The sequence below is a fragment of the Eretmochelys imbricata genome, chromosome 1 (assembly GCF_965152235.1).
Source record: "Eretmochelys imbricata isolate rEreImb1 chromosome 1, rEreImb1.hap1, whole genome shotgun sequence".
NCBI classification, from domain to species: domain Eukaryota; kingdom Metazoa; phylum Chordata; order Testudines; family Cheloniidae; genus Eretmochelys; species Eretmochelys imbricata.
In genome coordinates this window covers 337767334-337786363 of record NC_135572.1, presented here as the reverse complement: position 1 = coordinate 337786363, position 19030 = coordinate 337767334, and the positions used below count along the sequence as shown (strand labels likewise).

General features: G+C 45.6%; 1 protein-coding gene across 1 annotated transcript in view; it reads left to right on the top strand.

Annotated features, from left to right (window-relative positions):
* Positions 1 to 2033: 2033 nt before the first annotated feature.
* Positions 2034 to 19030, top strand: part of MAGI2 (membrane associated guanylate kinase, WW and PDZ domain containing 2) — a 1194001-nt gene continuing 1177004 nt past the window's right edge. Inside the window, exon 1 of the mRNA XM_077807869.1 lies at positions 2034 to 2334. Within this exon, the coding sequence (XP_077663995.1) occupies positions 2034 to 2334 (301 nt within the window). The remainder of the gene's footprint in view (positions 2335 to 19030) is intronic.

The following is a 19030-nucleotide window of genomic DNA, read 5'->3' as shown; positions in this document are numbered from 1 at the left end:
TTTCCGGGTCCGCCAACTGTTCACTCACCTACCCTACTGGTGTTTCTTACTCTTTTCAAACTTGCAGTCCACCCTAGACTCTTTTCACCAGGTATGGTCCACCTGAACTTTGATGGTGGGGGAGGACCTGCCTTTCCCCATGGTCATGGTAATCAACCTTAGAAAACTTGTTCTAGGGCAATACTACCTGATAAACTGGAAGTTTGGGAGCCACTAAATCTGGAGCCACTTCACGGTTCTATCTGTGTACATTCACAGTATTTGTGGTTGAACATATTAAGGGGGCCTCAAAGTTCATAGTTGTCAAGTTTTTCTTGCCACCATTTGAAGCCTGCTTAAACCAAGAATATATGATTTCATAACTAGATCTTCCAAATCCATCCACTGATCCTTCAAAGCATCCAATTCACTATTTTAGATGGATTTATAGGCCCCTTCAATAACATAGTACCTAAGCACCTCACAATCTTTAATATGCTTAGACTCAAGCTAAGTAGGGAAGTGCTGTTATCCTGTTTACAGGTGGTTAACTATGCCTTAATTCCTCAGAGGTATTTAGGTGCCTAACTCCCACTGATTTAGGCACCTAAATAGCTTTGAGGATCTGGACCTAAGTGACTTGCCCCCTCACACAGGAACCTGTGGCAGAGCAGGGAGTTGAACCCAGGTCTCCAAAATCAAATGCTACCATCCTAACCCCTGGATCAGCCTTGCTGGCCCCACCACCTCATTCACATGCCCTGCTTTAACAGATTGAGATGAGCTGAATCAGTGGGTGACTGGGACTAGGAGGACAAGCAGGAAGCATAGGTAAAAGCAGGCTGCATGAGATGATTTCTCCACTTCTTCCTTCCCACTTTACTCACTATTATTGTTTTTACCACGGGCCAACCCAGGGGCCAGGTGCTTGACAGTACAGGCTGCACAGAAGCCACACTCCTTGCCGGGGAGCCTGCAATGTAACCTGGCAAACAAGGGCAGTGCGTGGTGCTCACAGGAAGCAGGAGGGACTGGAGGCCGCAGGCAGATCCGAGGCTGCGGCTGCTTAGGGTTGTCATGTGCCCACTCCTCGCAGATCCGGTCCCGCAGCGGGGATGGGAGTGAAATTGGGGTCAGCCAGGGAGCGGCTCGGGGGCAGTGATATGAGCACTGGGGAGCAGAGACTGGGATTAGGGGGCTGCGCTGCAGCACCCAGTGGTCAGCCCCTGTGGGGTCGAGGCCAGGAGGCGTTAGGGGCTCAGGGGGAGCCGGGTGGGAAGCGGCCCGGTAGGCGCTGCACTGGGCAGCCGGGCCGCAGAGGGGAGAGGCCTGGCGGGGGAACGGGCCGGGGCCACAGCGACAGGAACCCAGCGCCGATCCCTGGCGGGCGGCGAAGGGGAGGGGCCCCGCTGTCGCGCGCTGGCTCGCCCGGCCGCCTGCTCCGGGGGTCGCTGCCCCCTTCCCCGTCCTGGGCTCGGCCGGGCGCGGCCTCCCTTTCCTCCCCACCCAGCCCGGCTGCTCTCCGCCTTCTCCCCGCCGTGCCAGCCAGCCTCTCTCTGGGTCTTCACTACCGGGTCAGGCTGGAGGCGAGCGTGATCAGACACCCCCCCAGCACACACAGCCCTGCCTCTCCTCCTCCTCCTCCTCCTCTCCGGGCCGTCTCCATCCCTCCCTCCTTCCCCACACCCTCCCTGCTTCCTCGCTGCCAGTTACGGTACAACTAGTGCACACACACACACACACACACACTCACTCACAGGGTCCCGGCTGCCGCAGCTGCCATGGATATCAGCTAAAAACACCCAGCCAGCCAGCCAGACTGACAGTCAGTCAGGGGCCGAGTCACCCACCCCCCCCCACTCCCCACCTCTCCATCCTCCTCGCCACCCGGCGGCCACGGCCCCTGCGGTGCCACCATTCAGCCGGCCGGGAGCCGCAGCAGCAGCCCCGGACCCAGCCCCCCTGACCCACCAGCCCCCCGCCCCAAAAAGGAGCCCGGCTCAAGACCAGCACCCAGCACGCCAGGGAGACTCCGCCAGCCCATCCCCACTGCAATGTCCAAGGGCTTGAAGAAGAAAAGCCACTGGACGAGCAGGGTCCACGAGATTGTCCTAGGCAGGAACCAGGAGGGGCAGCTGGGCTTTGAGCTGAAAGGGGGCGCCGAGAACGGGCAGTTCCCGTACCTGGGGGAGGTGAAGCCCGGCAAGGTGGCCTATGAGAGCGGCAGCAAGTTGGTGCCGGAGGAGCTGCTGCTGGAGGTGAACGAGACCCCAGTGGCCGGGCTCACCATCAGGGATGTGCTGGCCGTGATCAAGCACTGCAAGGACCCCATCCGGCTGAAGTGTGTCAAGCAAGGTAAGGGCCGGCCGCAGGCTCCCTGCCGCGGCGCGGGGCAGCGGGGCAGCAGGGGACGGGGCGCGGAGGGGAGTGCGCCTGGGAAGTGGGGCGGCCCGGGAGTGCCTAGGGGATGGGGTGCAATGGGGCGACGGACAACAGCCTGCGGACCCCGCCGCGGTTCGGTTGCGTGGAACTTTGTTGTGGCACTTTGACACACACACACACGCACCCCGGGCGGGGTCCAGCACCTGCCCCCGGGGAGGATGCGCGGGGCAGCCCCGCCGCGTGTGCCCGGAGGAATTAAATGTGCGTCAGCGGCAGCCTGTCGCCTTTGCCGAGGGGCAGGAGGCGGCGAAAGTTTGCGAGGCCCCGGGCCGGGGCGCACAGGCGCACGCTGGGGTGCTGCAGACAGAGCCTGGGCCGGCGGTGGGGAAGCTGCGTCCCTCGGGGCGTTCAGGTTCCCGTGTGAGGCGAGCAGCGCCTCTCTCTCTCTCACACACACACACACGGAGCCGCACCACTGAGAGGGAGGAGAGGCGCCAAACACTGTGGCAGGCGCTGAGGAACGCTCGCGGCTGGGAGCATCAGCATCGACTGTGGCCATGCAGGGCACCAGCCTGCGCTGCGGAGCCAGAAGGGAGCCATGGGGCTCCCTAGCCGCTTTCGGGCGTTCCTCGCGTGGTTCTTTAATAGATAGAAAAAGGGGCCTGGAGGTTGGGTGTGGGTACCCCTAACTCTGCTTGTCATTGGGCGTGTTCCCCTAGAGGCAGTGACTTGCTGCTGCTGTTTGTCAGGTCCCTGGCACCTTAGGGAGGCTTCGTTTAGCTTCTCTTAAGTATCGTTATAGGAAAAGTCATTCACTTTATCCCTGATGAAAACGATCTCCTGAGCCTGGGGAATGGGGATTTCAGATCCTACCACCGGAGGGGAAAGGGTGCTCGCTGCAGGGACAGGAGGGACGTTCGAGGACAGAACCATAACCTTTAACCAGTCATCTGTTTCTCCTTTTGTGTAGAAAAGTGCTGGAGTAGTGGCTTAACAATCTTCCAGGAAAGTGAATAGGATTAAAGATGTTGGATTTTCTGTGTAACCTTTTTTCTTCTTTCAACTACATTGACTTGTAGGGAATGGTTAACAGAAGGTTTGGAACAAAGGTTTCTGCGACTCACAGAAGGGTTTGTGGAGCAGAGCAGCTGGAAGCTCCAGGGAGAACCAAGTTCATAAGTGGTGCCTTGATGATGATGATGATGGTGGTGGTCGTGGTGGTGTGTGTGGGAGGGGGGGGAAGGTGCCTTGATGATGATGATGTGGGTGTGTTTAAACTAAGGCATTTCAGGATCAGCCATATTAATCTAGGTTAATACTGCAGTAGAAGTAAGTTCTATATCAGTATTCTGTATCCAAAAAGAGTAACCTTGGTACAGATTGGGAGGCATAATGGACAGCTCCATCAGCTGCCCCAGACACTTCCTTAATATAATTTTGCAGTTGAATTTCATCATTTCAGTGGGTGGCCTATTATTCACAGTGACTTCTATGAGATTTTCAAATGCTTGAAAAACATTATAAGCCTGATCTAAAGTTCCCTGAAATCAGTGGAAAGACTCCCTTTGACTTTGAATCGGGCTCTACAAGTATACTACTGTGTGTTCAGTTGCTTACAATAAAGTCACATCTCCAGACAACTGACATAACTTGGCATTTGTACATTGATACATTAAGCTGGCACGGGGGTAAGTGCAGAGTATTGTAAATCGTGTCTTGAAGGACAAAAAAGGCAAGGAGACATAATAGTTGATGCAAGAAGATGAGAAAGGGAAAAGAGTTGAATCAATTCTACCTTGTTATACTGGGTCAGCTTTGGGCTCTGAGTGCTAGGAAATCTGCTATGGTGTTTTAGCTTCTAAATAAATGTAATAGTGATTAGTCTTGCCTTGACTGGTTTGTTGTGATTTCAGAAAGGGAAAAGCAGTTTCCATTGAGTTTAAATGTCCAAAAGGCAGAGGGATAAGTAAATATATCTTTATCTGATTTCAGTTATTACCTCTTTTTCCTTTACAGAAAAACGTTAAGTAGTTTTCTCAATTAATTTTAGTTTTTGGTTGGTTTTAGTTAATACATCATTATAGTACATGAAATAGTGTCTGTGTTCCACTTCCTCGCCATTTTTCAAACTTTTTTTTTTTTTTTAGTAGAAGAGGTTAGTGATTCATTACAGTGTGTGCCATTTATAAAGATGTCCCTCAGTACTCAGGTCAGTGACATGAGTCAGGACTCCGGTCTATTACTTGCAGTTCCTTGAATGAGATGCATAAGGCTTGAGGTTCCAGATACATTACAAATATTAGGATTTTCACTGCAGTCCAGTCATATACTACAGTTTTGGATAGGCTCCTCAACACATTGGCCAGACAACCTAGCTATGTTCCTTGAAGTTCCAAGCACCTGCCCAGGTCCTTGGACAGAAAGGAACTTGCCAGCTGGAATTACCTCTCCAAGGTAATTCTCAGTTTTATGCTAGTCTATACCCTTTACCCGAGGACTCCTGCAAAGGGAGTGGCTTACAGGACACAGCTTCTTTATTAAAAAGGCCATTTTTGTTTATATTTTACCACCTGGATCCTTGCACAGTGTAATCTAGTATCTAGTCTCAGTACTCCTTGGTTGAAGAACACAAACATTATATATTAAATTTTCTCCCCCCAAATTACTTTTCCCAAGAGTGTTTTTCAATAGTGTGAGTAAGAAAGATGGGCAATACAATTCTTTATCTATTTTTGTAACCTTATTGCCTTTTTTAGTTATAATACACCTTGAGTGTTCTGGAACAAGGTTAGTGAGACTATTATAATCATTTCTGCATAATTTATCAATTATTTCTCTGTAATTTTTTCAGTGCACACATTTAATTAAAATAGCATGACCTTGAATGGACCATGTGACTCCGGCTTCTCTTTCAGTGTAAGTGCTGTCTTAGAGTGTAATCACAGTGAGAAATGTGCAGGTAGAACATTGCTATTTATAATGTGATATTAATGGGTCTTGTTTGTTTGAAAGTTTTTATAACTCAGCAATCAAAATTCACTGTTGGATGAAATTTATGTATGACTAATTCAGTTTTACAGGCATTAGCTTAACTGTTTTGGAATTTCAAAAGGGCAAAACTGCTTTACTGATTTGTGATTATTTATTTTGTGCTTGGTTACTTAAACACATGCAGTTTTGAAATGGTAAAAAAATTCAAGCTTTTATCCCATTATGAGGCTAAATATATTTTTTTTAAGTCCAACACACCAGCCACCAGGTATTTCACATAGAAAAGCAGATCCTCTTAATGCAGAGTTGCTGCATATCATCGGGTGGGGCAAACCTCATGGAAAACTAGTTAGCAGTCATGGAACATGACCTTATGTTGAACATGGAGGTGTGGTCCACAATCCATAAGGAATTTAATAGGCAGAATTACTGCACGCGCTTTGTACGGTGAAGATAAACACATGACAATTTCAATGTGATAGCAACCATTATGGTTTATATCCTATTAATAATAATCCACAGAGTAAGTATTTGCTGGAGACTATTTGCTATTTATTATGCAACTCCTCCATTATGACCTTGTTGGTAGAACCATGATGATTCTGTTAAAAACAATTGGGGTGAAATCTTGGCTCAATTAAAGTCAATAACAAAACTCCCATTGGCATGAGTAGAGATATGATTTCACCCCTAGAGTACGATAGATTTTTGAGACGTTATTATATCAGTGTAAGAATGTTGAAAAGCTATGGAATTGTTAATCAGATCAAATTTTAATGCATTTTGAACTTCTATTCCAGAGTCATTTTGATGCCTAAAATAATTCTAGTGAGTCCACAGATGAGGAGGAATTACTGCCATTAATTTCAAACTTGGCAGTTTTTACATGTGAAATATTTTGGATAAGCTCCTGTATTATTCTTAAGCACACTGAAGCTTTATATTTTTCTTTTTAAAAATACGTGTATAATAATTTTTAAAGTTCCTTTATTAACAATAAAAAGTTATTATGAAGACACCTTCCCCTCACCCCCAGTAGGATAAGTAGCCAGGTTGTGCACTGAGGAGATCCATAAGAGAGAAGGAATGGTGTCCCGCAGCATCACTCTGGGGCCATTACTACAGTCTCCAGTTCCACAAGAAACCTTGTGCCTGCACCAGGCCCCAACAATGGGATGGACAGGTCTCTTCCCTTCCTACATAAGGTGCCACCATTCCAATGGCCCTGGAACAATTTTTATAACGGGGATGTTGAAAGCCAGCTAACAAAACTGTAAAGCTGGGGTCCCCAAACTTTTTACCTCGTGCCCCCACTTCCTCCTCTCCGCACCCTTCCACCCCCGAGCTGGGGCTGGGAGCAGGGCCATGGCTCCGGGAGGGCGGGCATTGACAGAGGTAAGGGACGTGAGGGTGGGGCCACAGCTGGGGGCGGGCATGGGGCCGGCAGTCAGGACCCTGGGCACGGGGCCAGGAGTGGAGCTCCGGGCACGGAGCCAGCAGCCAGGCCAGGAGCAGAGCCCCAGGTGCAGGGCTGGGAGCAGAGCCCCTGGCGCGGACATGCAGGGCCAGGAGCGGAGCCTCAGGTGTGGGCCGGGGGTGCTGCAGCACACCCCCTTGCCCTTAGTTCCCGTACCTACTCACCATCCTATTATATTTTTGACTTTAGTCAGAAAGCTGCTATGTGCTGGATTGCAGGAAATCCTCACACAACTCTGTCATAGTCTGGGAATCCTAGTTTCCCACCACTCCACATAGCAGAACAACATTGGATCATCTGAAACCAGGAATTTCTGAACTCAGGGAGGACAGAGCTTTGCTGAAGAGAGATGGACTTAGGTACATTCGTAAATGCTTTGCTGAATTGGGGTCTTAGTTACTAAGAATAGCTAGAGTGTAATAGGGTGATGGCTTTTTATAAAAATGTTTGTTAAAACTGTTCAGGATGTACAAACTTTGTTGTACTTTGAAATTCTGCTTTGGAAATCTTTTTCACATTTTTTTAAATGGATGTTTTACACTTTTGATGCATGTTAAAAGTTGAGTTAATATTTTCCTGACATAGGTTTCTCCCTGCCCATTACTCTTCTTGATGAATAGAGTAAAGGGATTTTTATTGGAACTTCTTTGGTTACTTAAATGCTTGAATAAAAATGTTTCTAAGTTCAAGAAAATACTTTGTAAATACATATTGACCTTGCTTCATGTTATTTCTTCCTGTGTTTCTATATATATTGCCTTTTTAAATGTAAAAACTGAAATAAGATTTCCTTTCACACATAAAGAATATTTTTATACAGCCAGCTAATTTTATATATATATATTTTTTGCTGGAAAATCACAGGTGTATATTATTAGTAATAAAAATCAGGGATAACAACTGTGTGGTGTTTGAATAGCATTTACTGCTTGAGTACAATACTGCATATCTATCCTTTGAAAAATATAGTACATTAAAATATTGGTTTTTCTACTTTAGCAAAAAAGATCTATAACACTTTGGAATGTGATAGTCATACCTATTAGTCTGGTCTACTCTTAAAAATATAATGTTTTTGATTTAGGCAAATTCCAGGAATGAAATCCAAGAGCAGTCCTTGCACTTGTTAACCTCAGTTCAAAGTCCATAGAAGTTTAGGTGTCTAACTTCTGATTCAGAGGGGGGATATTTTGACAGCCATCTCCTCCTCAGAGACTGATGTTCCATGTCAGGAACTCTCTACATGTATTGGAGATGGATCTGATGAGTGCAATCCTGTGTCACGCAGTGGTCTTTAAGAGTTCCATGAACGAAGGGGATATGACTTTCATGATAGTGGATAATTCCACAGAAAAATGGAACAGCTGAGACTGAAACTGCTATTTTTTGTTGTTTTGCTGCCTTCCACTCAGTTAAGTTCAAGTGTCTTTTACACTGGTGTAACTGCTAATGCTACTGATGTCAGATTAAATTATGCTGGTGTGAGAGCAGAATTGGGCCTGAATTATTTCAGATACCCTAGAACTTCTACCGCTATTATTTCAGTAGCTGTCAAAGAGCACCAATTCCAGCTTTAATTCCAGTGTCTTTGAGCCTCTAACTTTCACTCTGTAGAGATGTGGAGCTCCTTCTTGAGATGAAAAAGTAGCTAGTTTACTTAGCTAGTTTCTTGATTGCATCATGGAAAAAGTATGACTTTAGGAGGGACTTAAAAGAGGAGAGGATAGCGGCTTTGTGGTCCAGAAGAGATATAGAGGGTGGTATGGAAGAAACCATACAGGTGGTTGTGGGAGAAGCAGACAAATGAGGTTCTTGTTCTTTCCTTTGGCATGAACTGATGAAAAATGACGGTTGGGCATCACTTTAGTAAGGAGGGAACTGTTTTTATTGAAGGTGACCTCAGAGCATTGATTTCGGGATTGGCTGTTTCTCCTTTCTGAACTTAGTGCTCGGGGAAAAAATCTCTCCCTTATCCCACATCTCGCTTACCACAAGTTGCTACTGGAGAATAATTGCAGAACTTAATCTTTGTTTCCCTAGGTATTTCACTCAGGATAGCATTGTAGACCTGGCAAAAGTTCTTGTTTAGCTTTATGGACCTCAGACTTCTGTAAACCAGGGGGAGAGGGGGTAATGTGATTGATTTTATTTGAGTTACGTTGGTGTAAAACTGCTGTGAGAAGAGAATCAGAGATATGGAGTTCCTTTCTCACATATATGTGTGCCTGTGGGGCCAGGAATTCTTCATCTTAGTTTGAGGACTGCAACTAAATTATTATTGTTTAAATTATTTTGTATTTCACAACATTGAGTTTAGAAGTGAATTTGGTTGTTGTATTAATAATTGGTGCATCCTTTTCATTAGTGGAAGCAGTCTCTTTCAGAATAGGGTGGGACACTTGATTGTAGAGTCTATTTGCAAGAGACTGAGAGCAGTGTTTTGGAGATGTTGATTGTGTGTCCAAACAGTAGAAATTTTATATTGCTGCCGGAAAGCCTTCTCAAAACTTAGCTTTGTTTATGGGCTCCCTGTCCAATCCAGGAGAGTCTCTAGAAAGGTTTTGATGTGTTCTGTCTATCTCAGGTACTTATGTGGTGCTCATGACAGTAGTATCTGAACATCTCAGAGTCTTTGTTATGCTCAAACAACTCTGTGGGAGAGGGAAGTGCTATTTTATGCCTGTTTTATATAATTGGGGACTGAGGCATAGAGAGACTAAAGGCCAGATTTTAAAGATATTTAGGTGCCTCAAGATGCAGATAGGTGCATTGTGGGATTTTCATTGATTTCAGTGGCAGTTAGGGACCTGGGCGAGTTTGAAAATACAGCTAGGCATCAATCTATATCTTAAGGTGCCTAAATATATTTAAAATTCTAGCCTTAAGTGACTTGCCCAAGGTCACACAGGAAGTCTGTGGCAGAATAGGGAACTGAACCCAAGTCTTCTAAGTCCCAAATTAGAACCATAACCACTGGACCATCCTTTCTATATTTATCGTACCGCTGTGTGAATCTTCCCTTTGTGAAAGATATGGTACACCTTTATTTTCAAAATAGTACGCCTCTTTGGCCAAATTCATCTCTGGTGGAACTCTGAAGACTGTAATAGAGTTTCACTAGGTAAAAATTTTGTCTTATAGGTCCAGTGTTAGTTACAGTATCTCTTCAGCTCAAGCATTTCAGTAACTATCAGTTTTCCTCCTAAGTCACAACAATCCACCAATAATGCAGTATAATTGTATCACATTCCATTTGTACAATTGCCTCACAGTGCGTAGACGCTTCCACAATTGAAGTGTTGCAAGGAGAGCATGCAATAGCTGGTAGACACAGAAGAAAAGGAGAAGAACGAAGGTCTTTTACCAAAAAAAGGGCGTGATCTGGCAGTCCCTAACCAGGCAAAACTCCCATTATGAAATGATCATCTTGCAAATAGTACTTTTCTCATTGTTCTTAATTTCCTCATGAGATTATTTTAAAATTCCTAGTTTGGGTTGAAATATCTAAAATTTGAGTTCAGTAACCTCATGTCCATAATTTGGAACCTTCAGTAGAATCTTATTAGACATGAGGATGTTATTTGTATTAATCTGACACATAGTTATACTGACATAGTTATACTGACCTAATCCCCCGTGTAGACAGTGCTATGTTGGTGGGAGAGATTCTCCCACTCACATAGCTACTGCTTCTTGGGGAGGTGGATTAACGAAGCAACCGGGAGAGCTCTCTCCCATCAGTCAATCAGTTGGAAAATGGATTTCTTAAATGAATAAATCTGCATATTTCCTTGTCTCAGATAAGACATATCCACTCCTGGGTCAAGTTTTATAAAGCACATCTAGCTTCTGTCTACAAAAGCAGGCCTGGGACCAAAGGAAAAAACCCCTTTTCAAGACATGTCGTTTCTGTAATATAGAAGTTGAGCTCCATTTTTAGTCAGATTGACATCTGAAGAGGTGTGCTTAGCATTGTAGTATTAAAGTATATGAAAGAGCTTAGCACTGTAGTATTAAAGTATATGAAAGTTTTGTCTGAAACTTGTTATAGATACGCTCACTGAGCCAGTTCATTAGCTGGTGTTGGTTGGCATGGGTCTGTTGAATTCAATGGAACTATGACCATGTATGCCAGCTGAGGATCAGATATACTATTATAGATACCATAGCCATAACTACGTATTTTGGCACCTGGGGCAAGCAGGTGTATTTGTGCCACCTACCGGAGGTGACGTATGTGGGCAGGGAAAGCATGCGGGGTCACATGCTCCCCCCTGATTTCTTGGTTGCGCCTTCCCCCAACCCAGACAGGCTGGGTGGCCTGCTGAGTTGAGTCAGGGATGGAGGTGGCACTTCCTCCCTGAACTCCACCACGTGGGCCTGGTCCCATAGGCAGAGTTTGACTTCTGTTTTTGGGAGGCATAGGGCTTAATAAAAATGTTTGTGGATAGAGAATATGGAAGTTAGACACACACGTGTGTGTATGTGCAGTGATTGCACATTCACCCAATCACAGAACAGAGACAATGTGGTATGATTTATCTGACCATTCCTTATTGAATAACATATCTTGATTTTTGAATTTTGGGCAACCCAGAATGCAAACAATAGGACAAGGTATCTGTTGAATAAATGGGAGGAAATTATGATATGCCTGTCTCTATCCCACAAATAGAAAAACATGGCTCCACTTGCTGAATAAGTTATTCATTGAACTCTTGCAGGCTCTGGAGCGCTGGGACTGGTATACAGTTTGGGGGGCATCCAATGCCCTTGGATGCTCCCCCCTCCCCCACAGTCTCTGCACAGGGCTGGTCCCACCAACCTCCACTGTATCGACCTAGCAGTCTACACTGGGAGTTAGGTCAGCTTAACTACGCTGCTCAGGCGTGTGGATTTTTCACTCCCCTGAGAGACATAGTAAAGCTGACCTAATTTGCTAATGTAGACCAGGCCTTGGTCACTGGAAATGTAAATCACACCCACTTTAAGGCCCCTTTACACTGCCAAAATGGCACCTCAGTGTGAAAGAGAATCAGGCCCTTTGTAGTTTATCCTGTGTCATTGTATTTTTTTGTAGGAATATCTAGCAGTATATTTTGTCTCAGAGTATTGCAGAAGTATGTTACAAACTTTAACGAATTAAAATAAAATCTGTACCTGCACATCATATAAGTGCAGTCTTTCTGGACTGAAACCCACAGCAGCTATTAACAGCTTACAGAAGTACAACACAACAGAATAGGACAGAGAGAGGAGAACACATTATCCTCTTAAATTGTCAGGGGATTTTGGTTAGGCTGAGGGTAGCTATCCAAGTAATTCTCTGCAAAGCTGCAACATTATCCTTCTTCGGATCCCACCTTAAAACTCACCTCTGCCTTGACACCTACAGTACAGTGGACAATGGCTAGATAATTGGTGTGCTATGACTGTTAACCATTCTGTTACGTTAACCATGATCGTTTCACTGTTACTTTGTCTTTCCTCCCTGCACCCATGTTTGTTGTATATCCACCTGTTGTCTCTGATCATGCACTAAAATTACAAGCTCTTTGGGGCACGGACTACTTTTTTATTACAGCAGTTAGTATAATGACTCTTATTTGGGATCTCTAGCTGCTAAGGCAACACAAATAGTAATAATAAACCAGGATTAAGCCACAACCCTATTTTTTAATGCAACATTTTTAACTGGGAACATTCTGTACCACATTAGCCTGGTCTACACTAACAAGCTTTAAAACTGTTACTTACTACTGGTGCAGGTGTACTAGCGGAAGCTGTAGTGTAGACACAATTTGGGCAGTATGGTTAGAAACTAAAGGAAAAAATGCCTAAGTCCTGGCTACACTGTGCTTCCACCATTGCTACCCATGGTTCAGCTGCCCCTGTAGTGAATTAGAGCTATGAATATTGCTAGTGTAAGTATAACACCAACAGACCACGGTTGTCGGTGGGAGGAATTGAACCTGCGGCCTTTGGAGCTTAGAGCGTGAGCCTCTACCGTATGAGCTAAAAGTCAACTGGCTATTAGCTAAGGCTGTAGAGCAGACTCATTTTCTCTCTCTCTCTTTAAGTGGTATCAGTGCCACTAGATGGGACAGAACACCACCCCTAGAAGGTGTGTGGGTGACATAAGTGCAGCCTCTTGGAAGGCCCCTTCTCTGCAACATACATTGCTTGCACATTTCCTGAACAGTTCAGTTTTTCATCTATAGTTTATCTGCTTCATTTACTTGTGAAAAGCCATTCCCCCGCCTTGTCAACTTTTAAAAGAATGCTAAGAATTTCTGATAAGCCAGTATAAAGAGCTTTTTCAACACTCACTCTGTTTTGGTCATCTTCCAGTAAAAATAGCGTAAAAGATTTCAGGGAAAGAATGCAATGGAGGCTTTGTTGGGAAAATAAAGGAAAATCAAGATATTGTTTTTCTTTTATTAGTTTTCAATAAGGTCTGCTAGATTTGTGTTTACATTGAATTCTTCTGTTATTCATGTGACAGTGGGATACTGAAATAATTGTAGTTAATTCAGAGCCACTGAACACAAAGATATTTGAAATGCTTCCTTTAAATATCTACTGGAGATATTGGAATTTTTTGACCAGCCTTTACTTTATGAGGCATTGTAGCTGTTTTTTTTAATGGCAGTAACATTAATGTTCATGAATGTAAAAGTCTGAGGAATTAAAAACCAAGAGAGTATATCCTGTATCTGAGCAAAGCAGCACCAGCTTTTGCTGTTCTTCAGTGAGATCTCATGGCCAAGTAGGTTAAGCTTGGTCAGTTGAAGACTTCCAAACAACTAGTAGCTGCAGAAATTGGTGAAGTTGGTAAGTAGGGAGTGGCAATCTTCCCTCTGAATTTATATGGGTAGGATTGGCAGAATTTCATTTTAATTTTTTTGTAATTTTGATAGATATTAATGTTTATTTTTAAACATTTTTTCAATGTTTATCAATTGAAATGTTCATAATTGTGGGAAATTATGGGGGCCACACAATAACAATTTAATGACAGTAGCATTGAGATTAAAAATGGTAAAGCTTTATAATCATTAAAACACAAATTGTCAACATCACATGTCAAAATATCAAAGTAAATAGTCTTACATCAAACGCTAATAAGTTCTCAAGCAGAATTTTTCTTATTTTGCCTGTTTGTAAATTTAGACCATTATTGATGGGAATATTTTTTGTTGGTTTCTGTATTTATGGGAAATAGACATTAACCAACATTTACCAATAAAAATCTAGTCCTTCCAAGCCTGTATATGGTTATTGCATCTAGGGTGCTCAGGAATGTGCTACTGGGGAAGCTGAGTTGCAGATGAGATATGAAAACAGTGGTCTTTACATCTGTCTCTCTAGGCATGTATATTGTGCTCATTATAGTGATATCTGAAGAGCTTCCATATTCTAGAAAACCTACACAAGATGATGTAACTGAAGATTCCAAGATACTTCTTATAGCTTGTTAAGGTTGGTGTCATGGCCAAATTCCAATAAATTTCAATCCAAGAAATTATGTTTTCCCTGCCCTCATTCTTTCTGGAGTCTCACTCATATGGTATTCTTCTTCACTTCCTAATGTAAACTGATATATATTGTTTCTAAGAGGTGCTAATAAATTGCCGTGTTTCCCCACAAAAGACTTCATTTTGGCCATGGATAAGGGTATAGTTTGTATCACATCTTAAATCTGTTAAACTTTCTGGGATGAGAGGAGCTCTCTAAAAGTGAGTTATCATTAGGATTAGAATTGTGCTTCTCCAATACAATTGTTTAGTGTTCTTTTTTTAGTCTTGAAAAGAAATTAAGCCATCTTTGAGGGCATTCACTATATTATTAGTGTATTATGATGGTGTCTACTAACCCTAGTTGAGATTGGGTCCCATTGTGCTAGCACTGTACGAACACCCAATGAGAAACAGTCCCTGCCCCAAAGACATTACAGTCTAAATAAATGGTGGGAGGGATACAGAGGCATGGCGAGGTGAAATGACTTGCCCAAAGTGCCACACCAAGTCAGTGACGCTGCCAAGAATAGACCCAGATCTCCTGACTCCCAGTCCAGTGCCCTATGCACTAGAACAGGGGTGGCCAACCTGAGCCTGGAAGGAGCCAGAATTTACCAATATACATTGCCAAAGAGCCACAGTAATATGTCAGCAGCCCCCCATCACCTTCCCCACCCCCACCCCGGCTCACAGCGCCTCCCACCCACCGATCAGTGCCTCCCCCTCTCTCCCCGCACCTCCATATCAGCTGTTTCATGGCGTGCAGAAGGCTCTAGGGGGGCGGGGGGAGGAACAAGAGCATGGCAGGCTCAGGGGAGGGAAGGGGTGGAGTGGGGGCAGGGCCTGGTGCAGAGCCAGGGGTTGAGCAGTGAGCACCCCCCGACACATTGGAAAGTTGGCACCTGTAGCTCCAGCCCCGGAGTCGGTGCCTATACAAGGAGCTGCATATTAACTTCTGAAGAGCCTCATGTGGCTCTGCAGCCAGAGGTTGGCCACCCCTGCACTAGAACCGACTGCTTCCCCTATATAAATGTAATTAGATTATAGTTTTGACAGTACTTTCCACTAAATCTGGTTTGGATTTATTCTCATCTTCAGACAGTGTCTTTTTAAGGATGAGGGGGTCAAATTGAGCCTTCGTTCTAAATAGTGTGGCAAATTGCCAGCACTACTATGACGGGTCTCGTGCTTTCTCTTCTTGGGGGCAGGGTTCAGGACACAGTTTCTTGCCCCTGAATTGGGGTATTAACTGCCCCACTAGTGTCCTAGAGAAGGGGAGTGGAGAGGGAGGGACCCGGGCCCGCCCTCTACTCCGGGTCTCAGCTCAGGGGCCCTAGGGATAGCGGTAAACCACTAGAACTAGCAGCTACTTCCCTCTCCTGCTCTTCAGCTTGTGGGGCTTCCTGCCCTCCGTCTGCACAAACCAGGTGTCCCTTTACCTAGGGTCTTGGTCTTCTTAGCCCACCGCAGCACTTCTCCAAACTCTCCTCTGCTTCCCTCCAAATTCCTCTTTGCTCTAATGCCAACCCACTCTGCTTCAACTCCTCCAAACTGCTCTTTGCGCCCACATCAATCCACTCTGCTTCAACTCCTCCTCTTGTCTGATTGAAGCAGGGGTTTTTTATCATGTGACTGGCTTCAGGTGCTCTCATTGGCTTCAGGTGCTTTAATTAATTTATAGCAAACTTTCTTCCCTCTCCAGGGAATAAGGCTCCCTTCTAACACTCTCCTGCTGTGCGAGATCTCCTGGTTAACCTCCTCCTAGCCCTAGCTAAAACAGCCATTTCTAAAACCAGAAAGGGGAGGTTGGCTAATGAAGCGTGCTGCGATTGTAGGGCTGTTTTCCGATCCTCAGTACATTCACATATCTGGGCGGAGTTCCTCTGGGCGGCGTCCACTGACTCCCTTGACGCCTTCGAGGAGCGGTGGGCGCTGTCCGAGGTTCTCTGCTCGGTGACCCCATCCGGTTCCCTCCGTCTGACCCTTTGATTGAGGGGAAGAGCAAGAGATCCCAGCCCCAGCCATTGCCGCTGTGGATACCATCATCACTGTCACCTAGGAGGAGTCCTATCACACGTGGGTGTACGTCCCCCCTACCCCCAAACCGCCCACCCCACAGCCATGCCCATCTTGTCGGGCACTCTCAGGAAAGGAATAATCGGTGACACTGGGCGTGGCACTAGGTAACTCGAGGGGGTGGAAGACCATGAGTGTCGAGGAAGCTCCCCCGCTCTAGGCCACCAGGTAACTCAGGAGGGTGGAAGACCACGAGTGTCGAGGAAGCCACCCCGCTCTGGGCCCAGGCTAGCCTGAACACTTCTCCCTCCTGAAGGCTGCTGTGTTATACCTTGTGTTTGCTTTTGTTTTGTTGCATAGTTTTGCTTTATCCTTTTTGGTGATTCTTTCTAAGTGTTACACAAATAATTTTTTTTTTCTGCTTCAAAAAAACCACTCTCCTGCTGCCCTCTGGCCATGCTGTATCACAATAGGCACCTCTCCAGTGAAGTAAACATACACTTATACCAAAGGTTGCCCTGGATTTTGAATCTCTAAAGAAAAGACTCTTGTGCATTGGTCACCAGGAATCGTGCCAAAAGTAAAAGATCATAGAATCATAGAATATCAGGGTTGGAAGAGACCTCAGGAGGTCATCTAGTCCAACCCCTTGCTCAAAGCAGGACCAATCCCCAACTAAATCATCCCAGCCAGGGCTTTGTCAAGCCTGACTTTAAAAACTTCTAAGGAAGGAGATTCCACCACCTCCCTAGGTAACGCATTCCAGTGTTTCACCATCCTCCTAGTGAAAAAGTTTTTCCTAATATCCAACCTAAACCTCCCCCACTGCAACTTGAGACCATTACTCCTTGTTCTGTCATCAGCTACCACTGAGAACAGTCTAGATCCATCCTCTTTGGAACCCCCTTTCAAGTAGTTGAAAGCAGCTATCAAATCCCCCATCATTCTTCTCTTCCGCAGACTAAACAATCCCAGTTCCTTCAGCCTCTCCTCAGAAGTCATGTGTTCCAGTCCCCTAATCATTTTTGTTGCCCTCCGCTGGACTCTTTCCAATTTTTCCACATCTTTCTTGTAGTGTGGGGCCCAAAACTGGACACAGTACTCCAGATGAGGACTCACCAATGTTGAATAGAGGGGAACAATCACATCCCTCGATCTGCTGGCATTGCCCCTACATATACATCCCAAAATGCCATTGGCCTTCTTGGCAACAAGGCCACACTGTTGACTCATATCCAGCTTCTCGTCCACTCTAACCCTTAGGTCCTTTTCTGCCAAACTGCTGCCGAGCCATTCGGTCCCTAGTCTGTAGCGGTGCATGGGGTTCTTCCGTCCTAAGTGCAGGACTCTTGTTGTCCTTGTTGTCCTTGTTGTCCTTGTTGAACCTCATCAGATTGCTTTTTTGGCCCAATCCTCTAATTTGTCTAGGGCCCTCTGTATCCCCCTGTAATAAGGGGAGAGAGTGTGTATGCGTGCATGTGTGTTGGTGTGTGTCTACCTCTCTAGCTTGGGTGGGGTGGCAGGCAGCCTTTTCTGATCGTGCTTTACAGTGGTGGTGCTCTTTCAGTCAAGTCACTCTTGATTTCCACTAGAGTCAGACCCCAGCCCTCTTACTATATGGTTTAGAGGTTTGGTTTGGTATTTTCAGGGACGTATGGGACCAGGTCATCTCCATGCCCTAACGGTTTTGCGGCAGCCCAGTCTAGCAGGCTAAGGCAGAGTTCTAATCCCATCTCAGCCTTGACTTGCTGCATGGCTTTGAAACTGGGAGGAGAGGTAGATATGCTGGAGGGTGGTAGGGATAGGATACAGAGGGCCCTAGACAAATTAGAGCATTGGGCCAAAAGAAATCTGATGAGGTTCAACAAGGACAAGTGCACTTAGGACGGAAGAATCCGATGCACCGCTACAGACTAGGGACCGAATGGGTAGGCAGCAGTTCTGCAGAAAAGGACCTAGGGGTTACAGTGGATGAGAAGCTGGATATGAGTCAACAGTGTGCCCTTGTTGCCAAGAAGGCCAATGGCATTTTGGGATGTATAGGTAGGGGCATTGCCAGCAGATCGAGGGACGTGATCGTTCCCCTCTATTCGACATTGGTGAGGCCTCATCTGGAGTACTGTGTCCAGTTTCGGGCCCCACACTACAAGAAGGATGTGGAAAAATTGGAAAGAGTCCAGCGGAGGGAACAAAAATGATTAGGGGACTGGAGCACATGACTTCTGAGGAGAGGCTGAGGGAACTGGGATTGTTTAGTCTGCAGAAGAGAAGAATGAGGGGGGATTTGATAGCTGCTTTCAACTACTTGAAAGGGGATTCCAAAGAGGATGGATCTAGACTGTTCTCAGTGGTAGCAGATGACAGAACGAGGAGTAATGGTCTCAGGTTGCAGTGGGGGAGGTTTAGGTTGGATATTAGGAAAAACTTTTTCACTAGGAGGATGGTGAAACACTGGAATGCGTTACCTAGGGAGGTGGTGGAATCTCCTTCCTTAGAAGTTTTTAAAGTCAGGCTTGACAAAGCCCTGGCTGGGATGATTTAGTTGGGGATTGGTCCTGCTTTGAGCAGGGGGTTGGACTAGATGACCTCCTGAGGTCCCTTCCAACCCTGATATTCTATGATTCTATCCCTACCCTCCAGGCTATCTACCTCTCCTCCCAGTTTA